The 26,434-nt window shown below is 43.0% G+C and overlaps 1 protein-coding gene across 1 annotated transcript in view; it reads right to left on the bottom strand.

The window, feature by feature from the left end:
• Positions 1-26,434, bottom strand: part of TPH2 (tryptophan hydroxylase 2) — an 87,237-nt gene that overhangs the window by 29,584 nt on the left and 31,219 nt on the right. Inside the window, exons 6-8 of the mRNA XM_006744516.3 lie at positions 25,599-25,795; positions 20,794-20,929; positions 3,555-3,681 (exon numbers count right to left, since the gene is read on the bottom strand). Coding sequence (XP_006744579.1) covers positions 3,555-3,681; positions 20,794-20,929; positions 25,599-25,795 — 460 coding nt within the window. The remainder of the gene's footprint in view (positions 1-3,554; positions 3,682-20,793; positions 20,930-25,598; positions 25,796-26,434) is intronic.

Below are 26,434 nucleotides of genomic sequence, written 5' to 3'. Positions count from 1 at the left end.
TCTTTAAAAGCAAAAAACCTTTCCCAGCTACAGCCAGTGAAGACAGATGTGACGATGGAAGAAAAATCAGAGAGATGCAACATTGGTGGCTTGAAGACAGAGGAAGAGGGCCATGAGCCAAGGAATGCAGGTAGCCTCTAGATGCTGGGAAAAGCAAAGAAACAGATTCTCCCCAAGAGGCCTCCAGAGAGGAACACAGCCCTGCTCACACCTTAACTGTAGCTCAGACTTCTAAGCTTATGAAACTGTAAGATAACAAATTTGTGTTGTTTTAAGTCACCCATAATTTGTTAACGGTAGTGATAGAAAACTAATAGAAAAGGCAATCCTCCTTTTCAGCATGGCCCTGTAAAGGGGTGAACAGGCATTCACTGCTGGACCCCCAAACCAGAGAGATTTCTTATTCTGGCTGAAACTGTCCCTCCAGTCCCCCTTCCTCCCCTTGCAACTTGGCTGACTTTGTCATCTTTCAAGATTCCACACAAACTTTCTCTCCTGTGAAAAATCTTAGTTTTACCTACAGAGGCTATAAATTTCCCAAATGTGAGGACCATGTTATATTCTTGGTGAATGTTAGTTTGAACGATGGACTTAATTAATTATCATTTGATGGAGTATAAAAATAAGGGCCAATAAAACTACTTTCTTGTTACTGCTTTTAATAAAGGAATAAAATCACTTGCTAGGACCCGCCTACATTCACAGCCATGAAGTCCTACCTTATTCCTTCTCCTCCTCTCTTTGGACACACACACACACACACACACACACACACACACAGAGCCTGACAGAGTTGAACCCCAGTTTCTGACTGTTCAGAGTCAGGTAAGTAAGCAAGATGTGCATCCCCGGTGAAGAGTACAAGCTGTAGGGGGTCAAAGACTGAACCCAGAAAGTTGCAAGGCACGGGAAAAGTTCTAAAATGTGGAGATTAAAGACAGAGCCAAGGTTTGAGAATTAAATAACAGAACTCAGTGTTGTGCTGGTTTTAAAATATGTCTACAAATACTCTGACACTCCTTTCTTCAAAAGGTGGAGACTAAATTCCCTCCCCTTGAGTATGGGCTGGAGTGAGTCCCTTCTAATGAACACAATATGGCTGACATGAACAACATGTGATCACGTCGCAAAAGTCATTACAACTTCCTCCCCTCGATCTCTTTCTTTCTCCTCCCCCCTCCAACCTCCTCATTATTTGCTCTAGAGGAAGTGATTTGCCAATAGTCACATGAGTGAACTGTCTTGGCAGAAGATTCCTAAATCTTCAGACAACTGCAGACCCAGCCCACAACTTTTTTTTTTTTAATTTTATTTATTTATTTGACACAGAGAGAGAGAGAGGGAGAAAGCAAGCACAAGCAAGGGGAGTGGCAGGCAGAGGGAGAAGCAGGCTCCCTACTGAGCAGGGACCCCGATGCGGGGCTCGATCCCAGGACCCCGGGATCATGACCTGAGCCAAAGGCAAACGCTTAACCAACTGGGCCACCCAGGCACCCCCACCAGCCCACATCTTGACAACCACAGGATGAGTCCGTGAGCCAGAACCATTCAGCCAAGTTTCTTTCAAATTCCCAAACACAGAAACTATGAGATAATAAATGTTCGCTTTTTCCAGCCACTAAGTTTTGGAGTTATTTGTTATGCAGTAATAGATAGCCAATATGTATGAGACACAATCCCTCGGGCAGAGGCTGCAAATCGGAAGTCAAGATCCTAATTCAGTCTACAAATATATTTTCCGCAGCTCATCATGTTTTTTATGAGCCAAAATTTAAAAATCATTTAAATTCATTTAGAAATCTCGATTTCCAGTCTCTCTCTCAAAAATGTGCAGATCTGGCTCCCTGCTCGGCGAGGAGCCTGCTTCTCCCTCTGACCCTCCCCCCTCTCATGTACTCTCTCTCTCATTCTCGCTCTCTCAAATAAATAAATAAATCTTTAAAAAAAAAAAATGTGCAGATCTGGCAACACAAAGGCCTGCACTCTGGTCTGGCGGCTGTGAGTGAGAACTGAGGATCTGCCTTCTGCTATAGGCTCTCCCGAGCTCCCTGGAGCCCCCCCAGCCCCACTAACTATTCATCTCTTCGCCGACTCTAACAGCATGGCTTTTGCACTGCTCTTTCTCTTGTATTAGAAAAATATTTTCTCATGTCTTATATCTCTGTGAAAACTAGGAAAGATAAACTGAAAGGGCTTATGTGTCTTAAGAAATCTAGAACAGGGGTGCCTGGGTGGCTCAGTTGGTTAAGCATCTGACTTTGGCGCAAGTCATGATCTCGGGGTCCTAGGATCGAGCCACACGTTGGGCTCCATGCTCAGCAGGGAATCTGCATCTGCCCCTCCCCCTCACGTGCGTGCTCTCTCTCTCTCTCTTTCTCTCTTTCATATAAATAAATAAAATCAAAAAGAAAGAACACTTATTTTTTGGTGGGAGAGAAGAATATCCCTGCATGCCTAATATGCCATCAATGAGCATCTGCATCAAATACACACAACTTAAGATTCCAGAAGATTCTAGAAGCTTTGTTCATTAGGCAGATGGATTGGCCCCCGTAATGAGTTGGCTAAAGCTGCTCTTTCTCACCCTGGGCTCTTTGAAAAGGGGTTAAGGTAAGGAAGATGAGTTTGCTAGATTTGGCTTTGAGCATCTTAAAGAAGCCACCAACATGACACTTTTCCTCTCATATTGCTTGTTTTGAGAAAAACCTTGTTGAGAACATAGTAGCCATCAAATCTTCTGGTTTTGTACTTACAATAATTGCTTAGCTTCAGCTTCTTACTGCTGACTCAAATTGTGTCTGACCACATCCATACTGACTAATCAGAAATAACCTCAAGCACAACCCCTACTTTTCCATAAATGCATATATTACTATTCCTAATGTCTCTAGGAGACATAAACACTAGCTCAGTGTTTATTTTCGTTGACAAGAGTCAACGAATTTCAGCACACAAGCCAAATCTGGCCCACTGCCGTCTTTAATAAATAAAGTTTTATTGGAACACAGCCACACTCATATTCATTTCCATGTTGTCCATGGCTGCTTTTGCCCCATGGTGGCTGAACTGAGTAATTGTGACAGAGACCTTATGACCTGCAAGCCTAAAATTTTACTATCTAGGGACACCTAGGTGGCTCAGTCAGTTAAGTGTCTGCCTTCAGCTCAGGTCATGATCCCAGGGTCCTGGGATCGAGTCCCCCATTGGGCTCCTTGCTCAGCAAGAAGCCTGCTTCTCCCTCTGCTTGCCACTCCCCCTGCTTGTGCTCGCTCTCTCTCTCTCTCTCTGACAAATGAATAAACAAAATCCTAAAAAATATATATCTATTTACTATCTAGCCACTTCTTGAACAAGAAGGATAAAATACAAATATTTTGATAGTTAATAAGATAAGAACACATTGTGTTTCAAAGGAACACAACATGGGAAACAGTGAAGTCACCATGCCCTCTCCAGAATACTTGCCTTATAATTTATAGTCAATAACTCTAAGCTTACTTTACCTTACAAATGGACATAAATAGGACAGTGTTTTAAACTGAAAATGAACTCACGGTGGCTAGTTTCTGAACATCTTCATCTGACGCTCCCAGAGATGCCAGGCCTATTTCTTGTGAAAACTGAGCAAACTTAGGATCCGCAAGTAGTGGAACATGTCCCAGGAGTTCATGGCATGTGTCTCTGACAAGAAAAACATCGTAAAAAAAAATATTATACGAAAGGCTTTAAACTATCACTGGTAGAACAGGACTTAAAATCATAAATATAACCTTGGTTTATAATTAATTGCTGTGACCAAATTTCATCAAATCTAAGACTTTTTTTTAATCACCTTTCAATATCTCTGAAATCCAGATGCACCTTACAATTCATAGCATCTTCAATTATATGATATCCAAAATTTGTAATAAATAATAGCAATGACTATTTTCAAGTGTTTACCATATGCCAACCACATGGTAAGTGTTTTATTACATTCACTATCCCTTTTAATCCTCAAGAGAAACTTAGAGAATTAAAGTAGCTTAACAGTACAAAATCCGATAGAGCAGGGGTGGGCAATCTACAGTCGCAGGACAAATCTGGCCCACCACCCGTTTATAAATAAAGTTAATTGGAACACAGCCATAGCTCATTCGTTTATGTACTGTCTATGGCTCTTTTTAACTAAAACTGCAGAGCTGAGTAGTTGTGACTAAGACCATATGGCCCGCAGAGCCTAAAATATTTACTAGCTGGCCCTCTACAGAAAAAGTTTGCCATGGTGATAAAGCCAAAATTTGAATCCAGCTTATGGTGACTTCTACACTGTTGCTTTTTTTTAACCCTTAAGTTGCACATACTGCCATGTTACACTTCACAGACACCAGGACACAGCAGAGGATCATATTGTCATCCTAAAAGTGGCTTTTCCCATCAACGAGTTATCTGCCTATAACACAAGCAACTCCCTTGAACTTGCCCAGTGGAGAACCTTCCCAGTCCTCTGCTTTGGTTCACCTGAACTAGAAAATAACAGAAGCTTAGATCTGCTCTCATTTGCCTGAGCTTCCATTTGGAGCCAAATGATCAGGCAAAGGCAGGTACATGTCCCAGGGAAGCAAGGCAGATGCCTTCCTGAGTCATTGCCATGAATCACAAAGTGTTCCCTGATCCCAAGCTATATTTGAATGAATCCCCCTATGATTCTCTGGGAATGGATCAAGAAGATGCAAAATTTTATTTTCCTGGCAAAAAGGAATCAGCCAGGTAGTATTTGAAAGATGTTTCCTAACTTCACCTGGGTTCCTCTCAAGTGTATCACTTCAAATAGATGCTAGAATATAAATGCCAGGTGCTGCCACTATGATTAAAAGTATAAAGTACGTTGGGTGGTTATGCGGTTGAAGCAAATCGATGGTGGTCAAAGGCACAAGATTGATGCCCACATAAAACAGATGGCATTACTCAATCAAAAAATCTTGTTCCCGCAACTCAAACCACATCCCCAGCCTTGGCCAGCCACTTCATAGGTATATCAGGTTGAAAAGGCAGCCGAATGAGAATATGGAGACAGGATACTAAAAGAAATTCCCAATTTATTCCCTGTCAACTGTGTGCCAATAGCTTTCTTTTTACACATGACTGAATGTGTGGAAAAGAATACATGGTTGTTACTCTCCAATCGTATTATTTAAGGCAGAGAATCAGACTCATTGGATTTTAGGGCACAAGGAGAATTTAAATATTATATGAGTCCTTCATTTTACCTATAAAGACATTAAAGACAGAAGGGAAAAAAGAAAGAAAGCGAACATATTCTGAGCTCCTATTATGTGCTGGGTACTACACTAAATGTTCTCATATCGTATCAGTAATTTATCTTTACTTACAAAGAAGTCTTATGATTCCCATTTGATAGATGGGGAAACCATAATTAAGTAAATTTAAGCATCTTTCCAAGGTCACACTCTTAATAAGAGACAGACAAGATTTGAAATCAAATTCTTCTGACTTGAACCTGTGCTCTTCCTGCTCTGCTGTTTTATCTAGCAGATGTGGAGTAAGTAGGAAGGGATAGGTCAGGGGGCACCGCTTACATGGTAGAGAGAGAGTTTAACCAAGCTGGTTAGCACAAGTAAAAATGCAGTCAGTATGTTGCAAGTCTATTTTCCTGCCACTCAGTGGCCCTGAATCCTCTAAATTACTTGAGGAGCCTTTTTAAAAATACCAGTGACCAGGTCTTATGTAAAACCAATTCAATCCAACTCTCCGGGATAGACCAGAGCATCTGTATTGTTTCAAGAGCTCCGAGGGTGCTAATGAGACACAGCCAAGGTGGAGACCCACTGTCGTAACAGATGATGCTAGGAGCTCTCCTAGCAGGCCTCGAGCAGCAAGGAATTGAAACGAAAGCCAAATGTGATTTTGTAATTTTGAGCTGCCTAAATTTAATTCCACTGAAATTACATCAGAATACTGGGGCATAATGAAAGGTGGTGATAGAAAGTTCACTAGGTAGCTAATTACTCCTCTGCATGCATTTGATTTAGTTAAAGCATCTAATACCCCTATGCTGGGAGTAGACCCTATCGATGCACTCCCGTGACCAGTTTTTTAAAACATCATACAGTCTGCACTGATGTTGGGATTAGGATCAAGTGGCCCACCATGGATAAATCTGAATACCTCCACTGTAGCCTATAATGCAAATACTAAAGCACCCCTACCTATCCAGGCAGAAAATATGACAACGATAATTCCAAAATTAGACCAGATGTCAAGCTTTGGGGAAAACTGAAGGCGGTGTAAATAAAATAGGTAAGTGGAAACTAAAATAACGAGTATTGTGACCAACACATTATCGAATGCTTGCTATGAGCCAGGCCGTGTGCTAAGTGCTTCGTCATGTGAGAACGAGACAGGTCACGGCTACCATGACAGTTGATTCAGGGTGCAATACAGGATTTAGTTTTGAGCTTGTTAAATCCTTGAAGAAGGCTGCTGCCGAAGATAGTCTTCTATCTACCTAGGTACTAATGGAATTCAAAAATGTACAGGTGTGGGTGCCTGGGTGGCTCAGTCATTAAGCGTCTGCCTTCGGCTCAGGTCATGATCCCAGGGTCCTGGGATCGATCCCTGCGACAGGCTCCCTGCTCAGCGGGGAGCCTGCTTCTCCCTCTCCCACTCTCCCTGCTTGTGTTCCCTCTCTTGCTGTGTCTTTCTCTGTCAAATGAATAAATAAAATCATTTAAAAAAAAATTTTTTTAATGTACAGGTGGAAGGAAAAGTGAAGAGGTGGCAGCCAAAAAGGAAAAAAGAAGGAAAATACTAAGATCCAAAGACATTAAGGAGTCAATTCCCTGTAATAAAAAAAGGAGCTATCACCTAGATTTTAAGTTAAGGTGTCATTATCTGATAACTCATAGCCAACTTAAGAACCTTTAATAACATTCAAATGACAAGGTAATCCAACTATTCATAGATGAGGATAAAAGAATAAATTTGAAAGGATGAAATCATACAACATGGCAGAATATACTGTTCCATTAAGAATGAAAGTCTGGGGGTGCCTGGGTGGCTCGGTCAGTTAAGCTTCCGACTCCTGATGTCGGCTCACATCTTGATCTTGGGTTTGTGAGATCAAACCCACGTCTGGCTCCATGCTCAGCAGGGAGTCTGCTTGAGATTCTCTCTCCTCTCTCTTCCTCTGCCCCTTCCCCCATTCCCACTCACACTCTCTCTCTCTAAAATAAATAGGCAAATCTAAAAAAAAGAAAAAAAAAAAAGAATGAAAGCCTGAAGCAAGGTGTCTAACAGAATTACTGATGGAACGTGAGAGATGCCCTACACCCTGTTATAAGTAGAAATGCTAGTGCTGTATCTCACTGGTTTGTGTCCTCTTCTCAGCTCTGTGTCCCCGCGTCCCCGCAGAGACCCTGAGGAAGAACTGCCACTCCGATTCCTGAGCAAGTGTGTGTGTGCAGTATGGACAGTAAGCCCATTTCTCATTGAGCCAAAGCTTTAAGCACCTATATTTCAAGACCAGAAACAAGGTTATCGTCTTCTATGACTGGTGCAACGTTCTCAGAAATAAACTCCATCCCAGTGTCTTTGGCTTAGACATGGGGTGTAGACAAAGGAAACCGAAGTGCCTGGAAACCCTTCAACCAAACAGTGAAGGAAGATGTTTAATGTTACTAAAGATGTTTAAAATTACTTAACTTCGAAAAGTTTCTTTAGTTTCTGTGACACTGAAGGATTTAGAAGCTGAGGTTGACTGTGACTCAGAGCCTGAAAGAGGCTCCAGACTATTGGGAATCTGAAGGAAAAAGGCTGAGTCTTTTCTCCAACCTCTGTATCAATCAGGTTCTGTTGGGCTGAAATCACGCGGTTTCGCCCTATTTTACAAAGTGCAATGGTTATTATGGCCAGCATATAAAGTAGTTCACGATCCCTCCATCGGTTGTGTCATCCACAGCTGGGACCCCTGAGTATCTAATTATGAACAGGTTTCCGAGGTGAGTCCACAACTGTTGCCTTATCACACCAGATCTCTCTTAAAAGATTCAATTATTTGGCTATAATTGCACCTGTCAGCACATGCTGCCTCCAATCTCCACGTTGGCAAACTTTTCTCTTTTTAACTCGCATCCCTTTGATGCATTTTCGCCTGAATAATGCTTTCAGAAGCTTTTCACAAAAGCGCTCTGTTCACTGGAAATGTAGGACCTTTCAAAACTGTTAACACTGTAAAACATCATGTCTCCTTTTAAAAAAAAGAAAGAAAGAAAGAGAAAGAAAAGCTAGAGCTGATATCAGACTCTACACTTTTGCTGCTCTAAATTGGAATCTTCTCTGATAAGCCCTGTTAGGAGGATTTTAAAGCCTGCCGAAATGGGCCCACAAAAGGGCCTGGGCAAAATGCCTCCGGGGAATTCTTAGATCATTCTAAGAAAGTCGCGATCATCTTGCCGTGGGGAAATAAGGGTCCTGGTTGTTAAGTTCACATTCAAAATGAGTCTGGCATTTTTCTCCTCTTACCAGTTTTCAAAGCTGACTCCTCACGCCACGTGTTGAACAACTCCTTTTTATTTCTGCTGTAAATTAAAGCCTTTAAGAAGCAGTGAGCCAGCATCCAACATTGGCTTCCCATCCCAAATCAGTGCATCTGTCTTTTAAATCATATTTCTATAGGTTTTGTTTGTTCTAAATGACACAGAAGCCAACACAGTAGCTAAATCATGAAGAGAAGGAAAGCAAGATGAGTGGGAGGGGTGGGGTGTTCGCACTGGTAAAAAGAAGCAGGAGGATGAGCTGGGAGGCAAAATAGGTTATTTTGTTCAGCTTTCACACAACATTTGGCGGGCAAGTGCAAGTAATCTGGGATAACACTCCGGGACGCACAGAAAAGGGGGTGACTTAGTTTGTTTTCACTGCACCAAGGAGATGATAACGGGAATTAATTTGGTATCGAGGCAATTTTTCTTCAGCGCTTGCCTTGGAGCCATATACAGAGTTCTTTTGGTTTAGATTTAAAATAGCATACTGTAAAATCTGGCCCAGATAAAATTTCAGGCAGCCCTTATGATCACTCCCTCTTCTATCCGTATCGCCGTGCAGATAAATAGATATGTGGCCCTCTTCCTATGAAGCCGAGCACTCGGATATCGCCCTGGAGGAAATCTTCTTTACTTTTTTCCCCCTAGGAATCATAAGGAAGGCCACCAATGCTACTTCCCTTCACTACAATTCTTTTGAGACTGACAGAAGATATTATAGTTCTTTTTTGAAATTTCGTTCAAGAAGCATTTATGGTATGCCTATTTGTACCAAGCACTATGTTAGGAACTGACGCTTAAAAGTAAATAAGACATAATCCTAGAATAACTCTTAGCAAAGTCACCTTATGGTGCCATAAAAGGGCAAACAGCAAGTACTAACTTCCCTGGTCCAGGGAGAGACATAGTTTCCAGTTCTTACAAGTCCCATAAAAGGGCTGCAAGTGAAACTGTTGCTAGGTCTCTAGGTCCCCTATCATCTCAGATATTTCTTATTTCTGGAATAAATAAGAGATTTTTAATTCTTTCCCTGCCGCCTCCCCAAATTTCACTAAAGATTAAGGATGCATTATAACAGAATGGTTAAAAGTCTATACTCTGAAGTCAGATCCAAGTCCGTTTCCCACATTTCTGCAGAGGCAAATGACTTAGAGCAGTTCTGTGCAATAGGACTTTCCTCATCAATGGAAATAGTCTAAATCTGCATTGTCCAGTCTGGTAGCCATTTGGCACAGGTGGCTACTGGACACTGGAAATGTGGCTAGCACTACTGAGGAACTAAATTTATAGTGAATTTGATTTTAATTAATAAATTTAAATAGCCACATCTCTACCATATTGGACAGCACAGTGAATTTGATTTTAATTAATAAATTTAAATAGCCACATCTCTACCATATTGGACAGCACAGCTGTATTTTTTCTCATCTTTGGAATGGAGATTACATGGAGTTCTTAAACAATGTAGTAAGATAACACATTGAAAACATCAGTTCCCAAAGAGTTATGTATGATTCATCATATTACATTAAATTATACTGACACAAACATCTATCGTACTTCAGTAAGGTTGCCCTTTTGGAACATATTTTATCCCTTAAACAAGAACTTGTAATCTCCTCCCGGACAGATGTCATGCCATGTTCATCTTTGGGTGCCTGGCACATAAAAGATGCTCAATTTAACTGTCGTTTTAACTCAGCCAAACAAAGCAGGGATGATGGGACTCTATGGCTCCATAAAGAGGTAAATCCAAGTGCATCCTAAGTACAACTTTCCTAATTTCCGGTGTAGCATCAGGGCATTGGACTAGGTCTTGGTTTTGCTATTTCCTAGTTGTGGGACCACAGGGAAATTACCTGACTTCCTTGAACTATGGATTTGCCATAGTTAAATGGTGACAGTCTTGCCTACCTCATAAAGATGAGTGGAATGATGCCAGGCCAACAGAACACGTGTGGGAGAAGTCAGATCCCTCTTTCCTTCTCTTTGGTGGTGGCTTCTGTACCTGTCAATAGATGTAATTCTCTGCCCAGCAGTGAAGACGTATGACCAGTGGTTACCTCTTCCTTGCCTAAAATTCAATCACTTTGAATTTCTTCTTCTGAATTTGCAATTTAAAAATGCAAATATTCATCTCAGTCTTCCACACCTGATGGCACAGAAATGAGCTTCCCGCTGACTACATGGCACTGAGGGAATGAGAACTGTGGTTCGGGTGTGGTGTTAATTCTAGATGATTCTAGATGACAAGCACCACACAGGAAGGCAAACTTGGAGGGTGAGGGTGGGAAGGAATCCTGCTTTGAATCTGCTAATATATATATATATATATGTATATATATGTATATATATATATATCTGAAAGCTTTACCCCAAGTCACTGTGGATAACAGCCTAAAAGAACAGAAACAGCTCCAGCAGGCACTTAGATATAAGTTTGGTTTCAAAATGCACAGGTTTTAAATAATGTATAGTGCTTTTTTTTTTTCATAGAATATCTATTGTTAGAGTGCTTGGAGCTCTTGAGACAAAAGACCCTGTAAAAAGTCTTAGGGGTTATTTTTGCTTTTAGGCACCTCACAAAACTAGACAAAATTTTATGATTGAAAATTTGGGAGTCCCGGTCTGGGAATGTACGTGGACTTGTAATTAGGCCGGAATTTTATGAGGCCCATCAGCCTCCTCATGAATTTAAGAGGTACCAAGAAAGAGTGGACCTATTTGGTATTTATGTAAAGCTTTTTTTCTCTCTGCAAAGATCAAAGCATTATTTCATTATCCCTCACACAGAGAGGTTAAGTGGCTTGCCAACAGTCACGCTGAGAGCTGATAGCGGGGCCTGGATTTCAGGCAAGCAGCCCATGGGTCCTTCTGCCTGAGGACGGGGACACAGCAGCCTCCTATCTGCATTTCTACCCTGTAGAGAGGAACTATCCTCTTTTTCCCAGTGAAAGAGGAGATGTCTCTTCTTGATAAATAGGGCAGGCTCTGGCTCTGTGAAGATCAAAGGAGAGGGTGGGCTTCTAACAAAGACTGGTAGCAGGGCCCAAAGACTAGCTGGGACCTGCATAGCTCTAGACCATCCAAAAGACACAGACACTGCTTAGGCTTCTGGCAAAGCCGGGCCACCAAATTAAAAGAAGGGTGTTACTGTTGACTCTCTTACTTAACATTTGTAAATTAGAAAAACCAAGAAAGGAGCTATTCAACTTCACACATAATAGGTTTTGAATTTTCCTGTTTAATGGTACCTTTTAACATAGAATAGTGGCTAATCTCACAGTCACTGACACTACTACTTGAGTTCAAATCCTGACTTCCTCCCTTACCACCAGCTGTGTGACCTTGGGCAAGTTGCTTAACCTTTCTGGGCCTCAGTTTCCTCATCCATAAACTCAGAATAAGAACAGCAACAACCCCTTAAAGGGTTGTTGTATTAAATGAGCTCAAGCCACATCCAACACTGAAAATAGTGCCTCATCCATAACAGTCAATAAATACATACTTGTTGTTAATAGTGAAAAATACTGTTGTTGCTTCTGTTGCTACCGATACTGTTGTTGAAATGATCTGTTAGTCTAGAAGGGATGACAATACTTTCAGGTCTTAGGGCCTCTATCTAATGTCTTAACTGGCCCGGGTAGAGCCCAAACCAAACTTCTCCTGAGGGGAGAGATGGCTGCTAGGCTGGGGGTGTGAGCTCTGGGTTGAAGCGCAAGAAAAGGAAGCCAGGTGGGATCGGCCTTCTGAGAACATGCCATTTTCTGAGAATCGCTAGTGGTGATGCTTCTCTGCAATCCCGAAAGGCAGCGATGATAATAGAGCCACGGAGGAAGCCAGGCAGGGAGCTCGGGGCTGCGCTCCGGTGTCCTCTGGGAAAGAGCAAGTTTAAGCTAAACAGAGCTCATAGGAATGAAGGTTAAACTCTCTAAAGTTCTGGTTCATCTTCCCAGCGCCGCAGTAAGATCTTGCCCAGACTCGCCTTCCACGAGGCCTGATATTAAAAACACCTGAGACGGTCAGGTCTTAACATCAGACAAGTTCACATGCCCAGAATCCCTCACATGGCAGCAAGGAGGGAAAACTGAGAATGGAAAGATCCTCTTTTTCCTCTCATTACAGACCTAGTGAGAGACATCTGTTAGATCAAGCGAAGGGCAGCCAAATTTTCTCAAATTTTTTCAAAACCTACGTCTTTACCTGCTGCTATTATTACTTAACAAATGAGGATTAATGTCTGAGCCACAAGAAAAGAAAATAAATGACATCTTCGGCCAGTTTTAGAGAGGGTTCTGTTCTAATAAGCAAGGGCTAAGCATAAAATTCATTGACTTAGAAAGAGATGAAAAATACTGTCAGAAATAATTCACTTTTATTTTTCTTGTAAAATTGAAACACAGCAGCAATTATAAGAAAAATCACCTGACTGCAAAGCTTTTTTTAAACTTTAAAACAGTTATATTTAAAGATAACATTAATTGCCCCTAAAATGTTCAACTGGGACAAGAAAGAATTTCCTTAATGCAAATGAATTCAGTGGTATTATGGCAATAGACACTGCAATATTAGTCAATGGTGTCATGAATTATTTCCTAATGGTGGAAGTTTGCCCTTTGATTTGAAAAGTGCCATACCAGGAAGGAGCAGAAGATATACCCACATCACTCTGTGCTGAATAATTGATCATCCCAATGCAGTTCTGAATCAGGGACTCCCTGAAAGAAGAAGCTTATAATATGTTGGGCCAAGTATATTTTTGTTACTAGTATGTTAAGCCCAACATCTGAAAATAAAATAGAATGAATATTTTTAAATGTTTTCACTAAAACATTGTTTAAAGTGATTCCTGGTGCAGAACTGCATTATTACTCTGGCAAGAGTTCTTCTGGAAAGACAGATATTGTACTGGCTTGACCTCAAAAAAATTGATGTCGAAGAATGTAGGTTTAAAATTCCTGGTTGCTTCTCCCTGAGCAATAGACAAGGGTTAGAGGGCTTGTGCTATGGATGTGTATTTCACCACGGCTCTGGGCAATGTTTAAGTTTCAAAGGACACCCAGTGCAGAACCATGAGGCATCTGGTCACCTCCATCCAGAAATCTAGATCACGGTAGATTTGGCCTATATTGAGAAGAACAAGACCAGATTATATAGGAAAATTATATAGGATTAAGGCCTTAGAAGATAGGGTCTGCTTGCCCTACCCCTCTTCATTCCTGAGATTTCAGTCAAACCACACAGCTTCTGGAGGAAAGCATAAAATTTGGCCCCGGGTCTTGAACTATATTTCTCATTAAAGGGCTCTGCGTTTCTAAGATACCACTGGGCATCGGGTATAGAGGTCACTGAAAATCATATACATGAATACATGTAGGCAAATTCAGTTAGCAGGTGCTCAACCTCCACCTTGCACAATTCAAGAAGTCTGTAGGAACTATGAAGAATAGAGACCACAAATCCCCTCAAAGGAAGTGCCCAGGGAAGAAAAGGCAAAGGACTTAAAGCAGAACTAGGGAGAGTGGAATATATGCCACATCTGAAAATCCAAAGCACCTTCTGGAAACCAGAAGCCTGACGTCAGAGACCAAACCAGAGAGAGAGGGATAGGCCCCTTCCTATGACTTGTTTATGTGCCCGGTATGCCTCCTAAGTTGAATTACCACCACTTCAGCAAGAAGCTTCGAGAGACAAATCCAGAGATGTTGCTACCTCTCTGGTCCACTCTCCTCCTTGGGGGAGGGGCAGCCACTCATGCCAGACACGGATGACACTCCCATCCACATGGCCACCCCTGGGGGACCTGCACCCGTGCTTGGCAGAAGTTGCCAATCTCATAGAACTTCTTAATGCAATATTTTGAATATTAGTTCAAATACAATTTAGAACATGTCACAGACTGACATTCCTGTTAAAGCTAGGGCCATGAGCTTCCCTGCCTTTTAAGTGGGACAATATTTAGGGTTAGTTACCCAAAGGGGAGAAAATATACTTCTTTAGCACCATGTAAAGTACAGTTTCTTTCCCTCTTTCTCTCTCTCCCTCTCTGGTTCTTTCCCTCCTTCCCTCTCTTGCTCTTTTTCTCTCCTTTGAATAAGGGGGAGGTGGGGACAACTTGCACATTTCCTTTTGTTCCTCTTCTTCAGCTTCACAATGAATAATCCCTCCTTTATTCTGCAACTATCTTTATCCCAAAAACAAAATAGAGGAGCAGAATAGGTTGTCCCTTACTGGGCTCTCTGATCCAAGTGACGTGCCCTGTACCCTCACAGCCGCAGTTGCTGCCTATAATCCCACCAGTAAAGGTTCAGGATTTTACCCAAAGACACTGAATGTGTAAAAATGCCTTATTCCTGGAAAGGTGTCCAGATAAGTCCCTGAAATCAGAGTAAAGCTACTGGGGAGAGCGGAGGGCACTGCCCAACACAGGGCTGCAGCCTTTCAGAAAGAGTCCTCACCACCACAGTGTACAGGCCCAGGACTTCAAATAAATCCACAGCATCTACTCCCCTGTACTCCCTCACTCCTTGGATCTCAGGTTGGGTCTGGGCCTTTGAGAATACCTTGTACTTGACACCTCCTGGTAGCAGTGCTAGTCATGGCTTCAGCCCACAGAGGACTCAGTTTTCACCTTATGTGCAAGGTTTGGGGATCCACTACAACCTCAGTCTGATCTCCTCGCTTCCGCATTGCCTTTGTCAACTGGCTTTGACATCATCATAGTCTTATGAAGGAGACTGACACGTGAACGAAAAATTACCATTCAGTGTTGTAAGTGCTAAAATAGAAGTAAGGCAAAGTGTTGCAGGAGCATCCAGCTCTGCCTAGAAAAACTCCACAGAGAAGGCTGTGACTGAGCTCTAATCCTAGAGAATTAAGGGGATTCTACCAGAGTCATTCCAGGCAGAACGAACCACCTGTGCAAAGGGGCGGGGCCATGAACCAGCAGGATCATTGGAATGGTGAGAAGTCCAATGTGGCTGGAGCATAAGGTTTTGGAGGAGGCAAAAGAGAAGCAGAAGACATGGTTTGATGAGATCAGACTTTTCTCTCTATATGCAACAAAGAACAGAGGTTAAACAAAGGAAATCTATACTGCTTTTGTGTTTCAGAAAGGAAACAGAGTCTACAGACTGCTTCTAAGAGAAAGGAAAGCAGTAATTAGGGGCACCTGGGGGCTCAATTGGTTAAGGGTCTGACTTTGGCTCAGGTCATGATCCCCAGGTCCTGGGATCGAGTCCTGTGTTGGGCTTCCTGCTCATTGGGGAGCCTGCTTCTCCCTCTCCCCCTGCCCCCTCCCCATCCCCATCCCCCTGCTCATGGGTGTTCTCTCTCTCTCTCAAATAAATAAATAAAATATTTAGGGGGAAAAAATAATAATTGGCAGACGGAGCAACAATGTTAATGTGACCTGTCAAATTTCTTCTAGAACAGTGGTTCTCACTGGGGGCAATGCTGCCCCCCTCAGGGGACACTTGGCAATATCAGCAGACACCTGCCGTTGGCACCTCTGGCTTGAGTGGAAGGGTGTTCTTGACATCTAGTGGATTAGGGATGCTCCTAAACATCCTACAATGCACAAGACAGCTCCCTATAACAGAATTATCTGGCCCAAATTATCAATAGTGCCGAGGAGAAACCCCGTTCTAAAGGATAAGGTGGACAGAGGGTACAATAAGACACAGCCACTGTGGATTTTCCCGAGAGGGAGAGAGGAGACCTGGAGATGGTGGACCTTCTCAAATTACTGTTCTGCCACTATTCACGCGCCGGGTGATGCTCACACACTCCGAGGATTCGGAACTCTGCATCTTTCCTTCTCATTCCTCAGAGTGAGAAGGATGCTGTTCCTGGAACCTTGAATTTGACCCAATGGATATACGTAAAGGAAATCATTTACAAACTTCAATACTTGATTAGTGACAAAGGTGCCTGTGATCACAGCTGATCAAAGCATGCAGCTATGCAACAGTGAAGTGCAGAATCACGGCCTCGGGCGCTGCAGAAGGGGAGAAAGATAGCTCTCCACTTCTAGCAAAATCAGTCACCTTTCAATATAGGTAGAAACACATGGAAAAGCAAGTCCTCCCACCAAGAAAACCAAGAGTCATTGATCCTCCACAACTTTCACTGCTGTCCTCCAGGATAGAAAACATTCCCCGGGGGAACCAATCCAATCTGCCATCACTTTTTAAATTAAAGTCCCACTATCCGGCCAAGTTTAGAGAATACAGAGTCTTTAACATGTAAAATGTAAAAACAGGCCAAAGACACGCTTAAAGCCCAATATTTGTTGAAAGCGAGGATATCAAAATACATTCTCCCCAGGCTGAAAAAGGAAAATAAAATTCTTTTTTTCGGATAATGTCTTTTTGCTGCTTTCACTCTCATTTCTACCGGCATCTTCAAGGGCTCACCTTTGTCTCATTAGCGCTGCCCCCACGACAACAGTTCAGCAATTGAAGGCAGCTATTTGGAAGCAGAGCACAAGCACCAAACACAGGAGCCAAGTTGAACTTCACAAATTGGAGAATCTGCCCTCTCTTTGGTTTTCAGTTGAAGAAATGAGATTTCATTACAAAGACAATGCTTGGAAAAGTGCTTGGGCAGGAAACAGCACTCCCAGCATGGGGTCCCATCCATTCAACGGTGCAGCTGGGAAGGGATTTAGGACTTTGCGATACATCTGGATTAAAGGGATCTTTACAGAGAATTGTGTCTGCATAGTGTATTTCTGGAAGGGTGCAGGGGAAGCTGGCAGCAGTGGTGGCCTCTGGGGAGGTGAAGTGGGTGTCAAGGGAGCAGAGGAGGAAGAGAAAGTCATTGCTCACAGTATGCTTTGAATTCTGAAGCAGGTACATGTATTACCTACTCATAAAATAATAATAATCTAGAAAATGAATGAAAATTACTTACACACACACACAAAACAAATGAATGACATAAAACCCACTCCCTCAAAAAAGATTCTGTTAAAAAAAAACCAAGTTAGTGAATCCCATGTTTTCATCCTCTGACTTAAGCCTCCTCTTGTCTGGGTAGTCATGGGAGTCATGGAAGAAGAAAACACTCACATCTATAGCGGGAGCTTTACATTCACTTCTGAACTCCTGACACTTATTTCCAACTATCAGGCGCTTCTCCGGGAGGCTCCACCCACGAGCACCTCAAAGACAACATGTCCCAAACCCAAATCCTCCTCTTCTCTCCCTCCTTCGTACCTACTTCCCTCCAAGCCTGATCCTGCTCCAATATTCTCAGTCATTATTAGAAAAAAACCAACCATTCAGCTTCCCAATCTAAAAACCTTACTGTTACCTTGAGGACCCTCTCCTCACCCTCTTTATAGCCACCAAATATTGTTAATTCCATCATGATGGTGTTTTGCAAAGAGATGACCTCTTGTCCTATCCCACGGACCCTTTCTAGTTCAAGGAATTATAAACTACATTCCTTCACTGGAATGGGAGCTCCTGCTGGTTTTCCAGCTACTTCATTCTTTACACTTCCCCAGCCCCCACCCCCATCATCTTTCTCAAACACAATTACCTGATCATGCTTCAGAACCTTGGATAGCTCCCTATTGTCTACAGATTTTAGCCCAAATGTCCTAGTTTGACAAATGATCATTTACACTGTGGCCTGAAAAAAAAATCCCATCCCTAACACATACCCTATGCTCTGGCCACTTGGTGTAACAAGCTTTGCTCATTTATGCCTCTTAGGAGCTTCCACAACTTCGCACTTGCTGTTTCCTTGACTTGAACGCTTTCCCCTCCCTCTCCGCCTTGCCTTGGACAAAAACAATTTCCTATTCCCCCTTCCAAATGCCCCACTCAGTTTATACCCTCTCTGAAAAGCCTTTTAGGACTGCTCCCTCCTCTGTACTCCTCTAACACTTTGTACACACCCTCATCATCGCCCCAACCACACTCTTTCATAATTATTTATGTTTCTATCTCCCCTGCCAGAATGTGAGCTGCTTTAAGAAACAGCTGCTATATTTTATTCATCTTTGAATCCACTGCACCCCCTTGCTAACACTGCACATAAATGTTTGCTGAATGAATTGGCTGAAAGTACTTTGGTAAAAATGTAACACATTATCCCAAAATTTTATAGACTTCTGTGTCTAAAATCTCATTTCTTTGCCTTCTCTCTCTGCATACCCATTGGCACACTATCAGGTCTCAGGGGGACCAGTTATTCAAAAGGAACTAACAAAGTGCCTGCTATTTGTAAACAGGGCCATTTGTGAACCCTCTGGGCTAGATTTAGAGATTGCCTTTTTAACTCTGACAATGCTCTTTTGAGTACTCACTCCACTTTAAGAAGCATTTCTTTTCCAAATATCTTGAGTCCTATAAGTAACCTTTGTTTACCCTGAAAACACTTACAGGGAAGCTGAAAGGAGCTAAAAGGCAATATAGTGACCCTGCTGGGACCTACCTGGTCAGTGAGCCAGCCTCCAGCCACCTAAGAGGAGGAGTGGAGCTTCAGAGACTCAGCTCAAATCCCTGCCTACTTCCACCACCAGCAACTACACAAGTGCTTGAACCTCCAAGGACTCTCTGCTCCCCAGTGAAGATCATGGCAGTCCATTAATCACAAGATGATTCTAGTAAGCATCACAAGCAAAATGATAACCCCAGCGTCCTGAAGAACAGTGCGTAACAAATTTGGGTAAGATGAGGGGTAGACACTCATTCAAATGGAGCCCAAGGGGACAGAGACCCAGTGACAACTCCCAGCCTCGGGGTCTTTGGCTCTTGCTCTTTTCTCTCTATCGGGAATGTTCTACCAGGAGATATTTGCATTTAGGTCTCTGCTTGAATGTGACCTCCCAAGAGGCTTCCCTGATGACTCAATCCAAAAGAGCACTGTCCATTACTGGCCATCTATCTCCTCACCCTGCTTTATTTGTCTTTCCAGCACTTTGAGCACATCATAGCACTTGTACCTGATACCATATTGCCTATGTGTTTGTATGCTGACCATTGTCCCCCACCCCCACTCATTCACCCTAGAGAGCAGGGACCTTGTCTTGTTCCTAGACCATCCAAGCACACAGTAATCTCCCCATATGTTTATTCATTTTTTTAAAAAAGGGTACAAAGAAATATTCAAGTAGTTGACAATTTCGGCAAAGATGTAAGACCCAAGTTAAAATGTTAAAAGCCAGCAAGGCTAAATACATGTAATAGATGGATGATAAGGAAAGTAAATGACAGATTTGCTGAGGAAGGAGTGATTGTGCATGGGGATGGCAAGAGAATGTTTCCCAGAGAAGATGGGATTCGTGTCTGTCTCAAAGGCACTGGAAAATTCAGTTAAGTTTGAGAAAACAGGCCAGTGTTTCACCCTGGAAGACTCTACAACCCATGTGTGATAAGGCCAAATGATTAACACGTGAGGGTTCACAGCTTACCCAACCCTTGGCCACCCACTATCCAGTAGAGAAATGATAAAAGCCCCAAAGGTAGATTCTCTCAAGGAAAGCTGACAGAGTCAAAGAAGAATCACAAACCCCATATACATCGAGAGGTGGTGGGTAGGACTGGAGGAGTGTTCAAGAAACGAAGACAGCAGGAAGAGCACAGCACAACGTTCTGAGTTTTGGGGGTGATGAAAAACACTAAGGGAGAAGGAATCTGTCATGAGCGTTACTAAGCCCTTTCGCGTGTGCATGAACATCCTTAATGAGGAGGAGCCTCCTCACGAGACAGGTGCATGAGTCCTGACTGTGTCGACGTTGACTTATCCCTTTGTGCTTGCATCTCCTCATCAGTAAAACCGGAAATAATAACCTACACCATGGGATCGCTGTGGGGATTAAATGAGTTGATGAGAGCCACACCCGGCATGTCAGGATTGTCCTTATTATTAGAATTTTGAGCCCTGCTTCTTTCAATGCAACTTTGACCTAATAATGGTCTCTATGGAGCATGGCTTTATACAAATTACACGTTTTAAGGAGTAATATCATCAACAGCCTGGCCAAAGTGAAAGGGTCAGTGTTGGGATAAACTTAGAGAGGCAAACTGAAGTGAGGCTACTGGAGACCCTACATCCCCAGCTGATGAATCCAATCTTTCAGTAACCACTGGCTTCTTTAGGTGAGCACGGTGGCCCTCAGATGAAATTACTTGGCAGGTAAAAGAGGGCCTGAGCACCTTTCCAAGTAAAGTGAGCATGGACCACTTGACAGAGTGGTGGTCCCCATCCAGCCTAGGAATGCAATGTGGGTACTCACGGTTCCGGAGTGTAGAGGGGGTCTGAGCCATGTCGGACGTACTGAGTACAGTGGAACACTCTGTAGGCCAGTCCCGCCAGAAAGTCTCTCGGACTCAGGTATCCAGCCACCGGCCTCACGGTGAAGCCTGATCTTTCTGAAATGACAGAAAGAGCCAACTAAATATTAACTCAACAAGACTTGAGGGCCCAAGCAGGGCGTCCTATTATTTATAAGGACATTCTAGAAACAAAGTAATCAAGGTCTTAAAATTCTTGACAATTGAATGACATCTACTGTTAATAGCTATCACGTTTGTGGCTTCTGATTACTAAAATATACTCCCGCATGATGGTTTCCAGGGGAACAAGACATTCATTAAAATGGAAAGACAGGTGAAAAAAAAAATGTTAAAGATTTAAATTCAGAAGCCAAATTAGGATAAGAAAGCTCAAATTCGCGGGACAAGATTACAATGAAAGCGAGGCTTACCGCATATTACCTGGTATCTTTCTCAAAGACACACCCTTTCCCCCTGTATGTGTTCAGTTAACACACAGCTAATTCACCCCCGTCACTAGCCTGGTGGAACCAGTTCACACTACGGCTTTCTATTGTCAACACCCCTACCTCCTTCATTCCATATTACTGTTTTCTGTGATACTATGAAAAGAATCATATTAATTACTGTCATTTGAAGAGGTACACTAGGGCGCCTGGGTGGCTCAGATGGTTAAGCGTCTGCCTTCGGCTCGGGTCATGATCCCGGGGTCCCGGGATCGAGTCCCGCATCGGGCTCCCTGCTCCTTGGGAGCCTGCTTCTCCCTCTGCCTCTCTCTCTCTCTCTCTCTCTCTGTCATGAATAAATAAATAAAATCTTTAAAAAAAAAAAAGAGGTACACTAAAGCTCTACCTACTCTATTCACTTATGAGAGGAGGAGACAAAATAAACAGAATACAACATCATCTACGAAGCTGCCAGGTACCGCTAACCCAGTTAGGCTGTGGGTCATCAGTGTTCTCCGTTTAAGGGCTCCCCAAGGCTTGTTTGTGGTGATGGCCCAGCAAATTTACAACAGGAGAGCGACCCTTGGCTCTGACACCAGCATCGTACAGGCTCCTATTCCTGAAAACCTCATCTCATCAGGAGAGCCTAACCTCAGAATGGTTAGAATGGTTTTAAAAGGCAAGAACCAATTAAGCTTATAAATCCCCTTCTGGGATTTCTGGTATATACGTGAAAAATATTCCTGTTCTCAGGCCTCCTCAGACCCATAATTCTAACAATATTATGTTCATTCTAAAAGCTTTTACTTTGGATTGTTCCCCACTGAATATCAAAAAGATAAGTGTATTTTCTTCTTTTTCTATTTTATGTCAATTAAACCAGTATATCCCACGTGTGGAACCCAAGTGGTGGTACACAGAGGAATGTTCTTTATTTGAAGTTATGTATCTTATTTTTATATAAATTTTTTAAAAATATGTAACTAACACATCAAGAACTTTGAATTTGTGGATATCACTGCTTTAAAATTTTCCTTTTTAAATAAATTAGGTATTTAAAAGTGAGTCGGTTAAAAAATAATAAAATAAAATACTAAAAAAAAACACATACATTTACATTATGCTTGCTATGTGCCAATGAATGATGCAGACTGAGCACCCAGTGTCCAATTCACAGGGGTCTTGAAAAATAACAGCAAGAACAATAACAAGAATAATTAAGACTCTGCTATGCTTAACATGTGTCAAGAAATAAATTTAGGGGCGCCTGGGTGACTCAGTCAGTTGAGCCTCCAACTCTTGGTTTGGGCTCAAGTCATGATACCGAGCCCTGCCTCAGTCTCCAAGCTCTACAAGGAATCTGCTTGAGATTCTCTCCCTCTGCCCTTCTTCCATCTCCTTGCGTGCACACGCTCTCGCGCTCTCTCTCAATAAATAAATAAAATATTTGAAAAAAAAAAAAAGAAAGAAAGAAAGAAATAGGGGCACCTGCGTGTCTCAGTCAGTTAAGCGTCTGCCTTCGGCTCGGGTAATGATCCCAGCGTCCTGGGATCCAGCCCCCCATCAGGCCCCCTGCTCAGCTGGAAGTCTGCTCCTCCCTCTCCCTCTGCCTGCCGCCCCCCCTTGCTTGTGCTCTCTCTCTCTCTCTGTCAAATAAATAAATAAAATTTTTAAAAAATAAAAAATTTTAAAAAGAAATAAAAAAAATTTTTCTAAAGAAATAACGTTAGGGCTTCTAGGTATATCAGTATCAATTAGTTTCCCTTCCCAACTACCTTGTGAGGTAGATAAAATAACTATCTCCACTTGTAGAAAAGAAACTGAGGCACAGACAGGTTAAGAGAACTCATCTGAGGTCACACAGCCAAGAACTGGCAGAGTGGGGACTCAGCCCAGGCATTCTGCAGCCAGAATCCGTGCTATACCATACGGCCTCTCATAAAAATATTAAGTTGGGCGACAGATGTGGCAAAAATTATGGGATGGTATTCTAATTACTGGGGTTTGGGAAACAACGCAGTAAAAAGCAATTCCCACATATGAGCAATCAAGCCCATGGTAAATCTATAATATGCACATAACTGTTGGAAACAAACAGGGACATGCCAGAGGCAAGGCCTTTAGGGAGAACATAATCCAGTTAAACAACAACATAAGGCATTATGTAATTAGGCACTAATTAAGTGATACTGATTAGTGGTTCTCAGTCTTTTTCCCGTAGTAACAAATATCATGGATGACGGGGCTCTCCCGTTGTGCTGGGCATGGTTCTCCGAGTACCTGCTCTCAGACCACGCCTACCTCGCCCCTGATACACACTTGATCTAGGATGAACTCCGAAAGGGAAAAGTCCTGGTGACTGATAGGATCAGGATTCAGACAGAAGGCAGGACTTGCTCTGAGTCTTAAAGAATAGGTAGAATTTGATGAGTGGAGGAGAGAGGATTTTTCTAGCAAGGGACAAAACCTGAGCAAAGGTGTGGAGAGCCCACAGGTAGAACAGAGGGTTTGTATGGCGCAGTCATCACTCTACACAATCTCAGAAAGCCAGGTCGGGGCCTTGAGTTGAGGCTGAGCAGTTCAGAACTGGAGCATATAAACCAGAGATCAGCAAACCATGGCCCGTAGTCCAAGTCCAGCTTGTCCTGTACACCCCACGTGCTAAGAATAATTTTTACGTTTTTTTAATGGACACGCTTAAACAGTTATCTAAGTACTGACAGAGAAGCCTCCATTTTGCCCACAAAAAGGGAAATATTCACTATCTGGCCTTTACCAAAAAAAAAAAAAAAGTCCAACCCCAGTAAAATCAAAGGGGAGCCACTGATAGCTTCTGAGCAGAGATGCCTGGAAGGGAGTGATGCTTTAGGAAGCTTCATTGGGAAACAGAGGACAAGCGAGTGGAGGGGAGAAAATACGGGCATCAAGGTTGTAAAATGGGGACCTCAGTTTGGGTGGTGGCAGTGGGTAAGCTCACAATGGGTAGCAAAGCTAGAAGTGGCCATTTGTGGGGCTGCAGCAAGGTGAGTCACAGCCTCCAAAGATGCCCCTGGCCTCACGCCCTGAACCTGTGTCTATGCAGCAAAACGGGTTTTCCAGGATTTTCAGTGGAGCGATTACCCCAGATTACTCAGGTGGGTCTGAGATAATCAAAAGGGTCCTGATAAAAGGATGACAGGAGGGTCAGAGTCAGAGAAGGAGATGTGACCAAGGAAGCAAGAGGTTGGAGCCATGTAAGGAAAAGGCCAGGAGCCAAGGAATGCAGGTAGACTCCAGAAGCTGAAAAAGGCAAAGAAACAGAAGCCTCCAGAAAGAATGCTGCCCAGCCAAGACCTCCCATCTGCAGCACAGTAAGGTAATACATTCGTCTTATTTAAGTCTCTAAGTTTGTGGTGTTGTCTTATAGCAGTAATAGGAAATTAATACAAAGATGGATTACATAGTGAGGAGAGTGGGGAGGAATTCAGAGGGGGGTCCTTACAGGTGGGCCTGAGGAGTCTAGAGAATAACTGTCACCGATAGAAAGAGGGTAGGCAGGCGAGGAAGGGAGTTCCAAGAAAGAAGAAGGCAGCAAGGCTTTTACTTTTACAACTGCTGCGCTTGAGACGGGGAGAGAAAAGAACTGAGAACCCAGGATGCAACCCCAGGGAAGCTCAGAGGAGGGAGTGGGGCCCCCGTAAAACCTGGCCTCCTCCTGCCACCCCTACAAACTTCCCCAGTTGCTGTCCCAGGAGAGCCAGTGAGGAGAGTGACCACACAAGGACATGAACTTGAGCTGCCACTCTGTCTCATCTTGTTCCATACCGTATCAGCCATGAGTATAGCCCCGGCACATCACGTATATATAACAATATTTCTTTGATTAATTGACTGGTATCCCCCAAAGGAAAGTCACTAGTGTTCAGCATTATCCATGATACTTCTTCATGCAATATGTAATTTTTAATGAAGCAAATAAAATGTCACCTTTGAGGTCATTCCATCCCCATGTAGTCCCCACAGAGTAGTTCCTGGACCAGAAAGAGCTCAAAGCTGAACTTGCAAATATCCTTTGGGGTTTAACACCTAGAACAGCCAACCACGAGAGACCCCCCCAAGCCCCTGAGCGGTGTGAACGGCAGGGTCCCTCTCCCTGCCCACAGTCCCTGCTCTGCTTCCTGCAGGTGGCCCCAGGGAGTTGCTGGCTCAGTGCTCCTCTCTTTAAATCAAAGGGAGCTTTTCCTTTTTTGTAAAATGGGCCATTGCTGCCCCGTGTGTCCTTGGGAGGCAAGCAAGGGTGTTGGCTAGGAGGGCAAGAGACAGCCTGTGTGAAGCCTTACCTTTCAGAAACACGGAGACGTCTTCAAGTTGAGGCACGTTGTCCTCCCTGTAGCCACAGTATTTAGTCAGCAGAGGGAAGTTTTTCAAATACTCCCGGCAAGCATGAGTGGGATAGAGCTTGGAGAGCTCTCGGAACACGACGCCCCACGTCTTGGTCTCTTCCTCTGTGTACTCCACCCTGGGAATAGGCTGGCCGCTAGGCAGGAGAGAAGAGCAGTGAACGACTCTAGCTCTGGAACGGAGTTAAATATCTTCTCACCTCACACCTACCATTAGTCAAGCTCCTGTAAAGTGGGACACCTGAGTGTCTAAAAGGATCCCAGGAAGAATTATTTTTTTAAACAAATGCTAACCTTTTAATTTTGTGTGTATATTTGGACTTCCATATGAATGATTTGGTTAAGTTACATCTTCACACATCTTTATGGAAATTTGATAACATTTATGTTCTTACACTGAAATCAGTAACGAGTAAGAATTCTTGGTTGAAAGAAACTGGTTTAGGTACAAAGCTATGCTCTGGAAGCCTTTTCTGCAATCCCCTAAGGATGGCAATAAATGGATGTTGTCTCTAGAAAACGAAATTGCCTGTGGGTTCTCTTTGTCCTTTGTGGGGAAACCACCCCAATTTCCAAGTGTAATTTTGAGATTTTTTTTGTTCAGTGAGGAAAATGTCTGGGAACTACTTAAAAAAAAAAAAAAACTATACTGAATTCTTGGGGCGCCTGGCTGGATCAGTGAGTAGAGCATGTGACTCTTGATCTCAGGGTTGTGAGTTTGAGCCCCACATTGGGTGTGGAGGTTATATAAAAATAAAATCTTTAAAAAAAATGGG

This window comes from Leptonychotes weddellii, chromosome 5 (genome assembly GCF_054177405.1).
Source record: "Leptonychotes weddellii isolate Sample4059 chromosome 5, ASM5417740v2, whole genome shotgun sequence".
Lineage (NCBI taxonomy): Eukaryota > Metazoa > Chordata > Mammalia > Carnivora > Phocidae > Leptonychotes > Leptonychotes weddellii.
The sequence above is the reverse complement of the archived record's forward strand: the minus strand, read 5'-3'. Positions and strand labels throughout refer to the sequence as shown.